At 36.9% G+C, this 4,528-nt stretch overlaps 1 protein-coding gene across 1 annotated transcript in view; it reads left to right on the forward strand.

Moving 5' to 3' along the window:
• The window catches only part of LOC129572082 (nucleolar protein dao-5-like), a gene marked incomplete at its 3' end in the record, with an annotated part of 6,013 nt that extends 2,047 nt beyond the window's left edge, over positions 1-3,966 (forward strand). The window contains exons 3-5 of the mRNA XM_055451996.1: positions 1,516-2,037; positions 2,395-2,545; positions 3,720-3,966. Coding sequence (XP_055307971.1) covers positions 1,516-2,037; positions 2,395-2,545; positions 3,720-3,966 — 920 coding nt within the window. The remainder of the gene's footprint in view (positions 1-1,515; positions 2,038-2,394; positions 2,546-3,719) is intronic.
• Between the last annotated feature and the right edge of the window lie 562 nt (positions 3,967-4,528).

Here is a 4,528-nt window from a genome sequence, read left to right on the forward strand (position 1 = left end):
CAGCTCATAGTTTTGAATAGATTTTCATATGAAACACTTAATTATACCGGGTATGCCCGTCTGCACGCCCGCCCGCCCGTACACGAAAAAATGACGTTTTAAAAAATAATACATCGAAAAAAGTCATTATTTATAACAATTGCCTTGAAGGCATTCATATCACATGTTTGTGTTCATAAAAAGCTAATGGAGGCCATATTTTGATTAAAATAAGAAGGACAGCTCATAGTTTTGAATAGATTTCCATATTAAACACTTAATTATACTGGGTATGCCCGTCTGCCCGCCCGTACACGAAAAAATGAAGTTCAAAAAAATGATACTCTGTAGCGAGTGCACTGACTCGTGCGCCTATACGGGAATATAAGCGCACGACGTCGCCGCACGAGCGGCGACCGCATGTATAACAAACGAATACCGAATAAAGAGAATCAGTCTAATTGTTACCAGCAAACCCGACGTGTCTAATTATCGAATATTCTACCCTACCTTTAGCTACGGATCCAAAGATAAGAGCTACGGATCCAAATAAAAAAGGTAACGATCAGAACACCCTTAAATTGGCGCTGCAACAAACGAAAGACTCACAACATCGAAAAAAATAGCGGAATCGTAGACCAATAGAAACCGAAAAAAAGAAGGAAAAAGAAAAAATCAAAGTTCCACGTGTCAGTGAAAGTGCACAGAGAAATCAAGTGAGCGATTTGTGATAAAAAATCATCATCACGCAAAAACTATTCGTGTACCAAAACAGTGCATAATAGAAAAACATAGATCAAAATCCACTCACGCACCGAAAAAGTGAATAGAAAAATACATCGGGCAAAATCCATTCATACACTTGAATATCGGAGAGAAAAAAAAAACCATCGAGCAAATTCCATTCGTGTATGTGAAGAAGCAAGAAAAAAAGACACACGCGAATTCCATACACAGAACAAAACCGAGGAAAAAAACCGCACGTTGCAAAGACACGTGCAGTAAGCCACGAAGAGCGAGCGAAGGGACCCAAAGAAGAACATAAGCAAAGCGGAGGTGAAGCATAAAAACGAACGAAAGCGGCCAAGTGTGGGAACGAACAGCGGCGGAAGACGAGTAACTGGACACCAACTTGGAGACAGCAGAATATCAGAATCGAGTACGAGCTAATTGTTGGGATAGGTCGTTAGGTGAGTACTGATTTGCATGTTTTTAAAGTGAAGTGTTCATTTTTTGGTTGATTTCTATTATTTACACTCGGCTAAAATCAAATGGTGCAATTAAATATATAATTCAGTAGTCAGCAAGCACAACCGAATTTGTTCCTCATACCTTTTCGTTTTCGTCCGGCTCGTTAAAAAAAAAAAAAACAATTAAACACACATAGCATAAAATCGAATTTGGCATTTGCACTTTTCGAATTCGACTCCTCAATGCAACGAACGCCACCGCCAAAGAAAAACGATAATAAAAAACAGAGCGATTCGGGCTATTTATCTCATTTGTTGGACTTGGAAAAAAATTTAAAAACGATAGAAGATCGTGCGGTTCATGATTTGACCACAGGCCGTAGATCGCTAACATTTAGCGCGCCCGAATCGTCCTCAACATTTATTTTCAACAGAAGTCCAGTACAAGTAAATTTGAACGAGACTTGGCTTGACGGAGCTGCTGGTTTAGACGCACAGAGTCAATTTTTAGATCCAAATCGAATTACACAGTCGCACCACGGCGGTTCAGTTGTCGATCATTATCATTTCGATCCGTTTGAAGCAGCCGAAGAGACATATTCGGTTTTGACAGACAAATCCATCGGTAACTTATCGGTAGAGAGGGAAAAAACTGACGGGAAATCAGACGATCAGCTGATTAAAGTAACAAATAAAGAACCGACGGAAGCGGATAAAACAACAGACACGGCGAATGGTAATCCGGAAAACGCGACAGATCCAACAGCGAATAATTTGACTCAAAGCCAACAGCCGCCAAACAACAACAATAATATTAACAACAACAATAACAACGATCGTAATAACGACGCTTCGAATCCTGAAAACGGTAGAAATAACAACAATAATAACAACAATAATAATAATAATAACAATAACAATAGGAACAATCATTTTAATTCTTCGGATTCTGAGCAAGAAGGCGACGAAATGGCTTTATCGTTGAACAGCATTATGAAGGGTATTCCCAAATTCATAGAAACTCATGATGGAATATTGCAATTTATTGCGGAAAGCGACCTCATTTACGACCTGAGTGAGGCAGGCCAAAGGCCTACAGTGCTGCGAATAATAAAAACACGACTAACAACGGCACATAAGCTGGGCAATACAACGAATGACACGTGGGAGCAAATAAAAACAAAAATGCGTGAAAAATATAAATTGACGATGACATATGAAACAGCTCAAGAGAGACTGTTATCGATCAGACAGGGACAGAAAGAATCGATAGATGCATATGCCGAACGGGTGAAAAAACTGTTGGACATGCTGAATTTAACATCGTCAGGCGAAGACGCGGCTATACAAGCCGTGAAAGCTGAAATGAACGAGGAGTTAGCAGTACGGAAATTTAAGCAAAATATATACGATGAAAGAACGCGTACAATGGCACTCAGTGCGGATCACAGAAGCTTGTATGAGGCAGTCGCACACGCCACAGAAAAACAAGAGCAAATGCAATTATCGAATGTCGCTAAAGATCAATCAAATGAACAAAAACAAATCAATAAAAACAATAACAACAACAATTTTAACAAAAATAACAACAACAACAATAATAAGAATAACAACAATAATAAGGGTGATAACAACAAAAACAATAACAACGCTCAAAACAACAACAGCAGGATACCGTGCAATTTCTGCAAAATGACAAATCATAGACCGGAGCCATGGGGTGATTCATTCAGAAGTTGCTGTGAGTTGCTGTGAGTTGCTAAAAGTTACATACGTACATGAATACGTATTTCCAAAGTCTGCAATATCGACATGGCACACACTATAAATTGAACTCCTCATCACCAACTCAAGTTACACTGAGAATCAATTGATATAAATCATGGGGCGATTCATTAACTCACAGAACTTTTGGGCCCATTGTTAAAACTCGCAGGAACTACAAATCTGCAGCACGCTTTGTCTACGTTTGCCATGTATGAAACTCTATATTTTGTTTCTTCTATATTGTGTTTGAAGCGCTGAATATATGAATTTCGAAATATTTATACAATGATTTAATGGAATATTTTATGCATGTATATTAAAAATATATTTTTAAACCGTTTAAATTGAACTGACTCATGCTGCAAAACCGTCACTGTCTCAATTCAAAATAGTCTTCAATACGTAATAGAAATGTCATGACAAGTGTGTACAAACGTCAAAGAAGAGCGCACTGTTCAATTTGAAATTTTCAGTTACACTTCCTCAGTATTTAAAAAAATTGTTTACGTTTTTATTAATATAATTATGGTAAATATTTTATCGCAGTCAAAGAAAAGAAGAAACTTTTTTTTATACTTTTAAATATGTATTTTAGTCATTGTGGAACGATTTGGAAGAATTAAATCAGCAACCTGTTCCAAACTGCATCAAATCGCTGCTAACGCATGCAGGATATACTTCGATGATGAGCTTGGCAAAATTTGATGAGATAAAAATAAAAAGAACAGAAATTTTTTTGAACCAAAATAAGCAATTTATAAGTCAATTAAATTGCTGCTACAGCGATTACTACAAACAGCTGGAAGTTTTTGAATTCCTCCCCGGCCATAAAGAAATTATATTGGATATCTCAAAACAAATGGAGGAACTGCAAAAATCCAAGCAAACCAAGGTTGCTGCATCTGGCGAACAACTCAAGAAAGAATTGATAACAAAGATGACGAATTACTTACGCAAAAATAGTCCGAATGAAAATGATTATCCCGACGATACGATTTCTGAATCTAATATTCAAGATTTTCATCAACACGTAAAAAACAACGCTAAGTGGAAATGTGTATTTTCATGCCCGTTCTGTTCAAGCAAATTTTCTGTGCTGTATAAAACATCTTGGGAGGGCAGCAACGTTACAAAGCACTTGAAAGCACACATTTCAACTTAAGGGATTTTATTCATGCAAGCAATGCTGGTTCTGCTATTAAAAGTCAAATAAAATATAAGAAATCATTAACTTTTTGATGAAAATTTTACTTCGTCTTTTGTTATTTTATTGGAAAATTCGTTGATTGAGCAATTGAGAACTCCAGACAAGATTCCAGAAAATAGAGCCACAACTACGTGTAAATATCTCATCAATTCTTCATTTGCTTGAAAGTGGAACTCTCTCAATAAGAGTCGCTCAGAGTTCAGCATGCCCAATTTAAAAGCCATCTACGGAAATGTATATGAGTGAATTAGTTGGTGACTACCATTTTAAAATTTGGACGAACAAAATTTTTGGGTAAAATTTATTGCATTAAAGCATGCTTTAAAGCTACAAATAGCTATGTAGACAACCACTTAATGGGTTGATTTAAAAAATTGGGATGGCA

This window comes from Sitodiplosis mosellana, unplaced genomic scaffold (assembly GCF_009176505.1).
Source record: "Sitodiplosis mosellana isolate CC-2019 unplaced genomic scaffold, AAFC_SMos_1.0 Smas_scaffold_4089, whole genome shotgun sequence".
Lineage (NCBI taxonomy): Eukaryota > Metazoa > Arthropoda > Insecta > Diptera > Cecidomyiidae > Sitodiplosis > Sitodiplosis mosellana.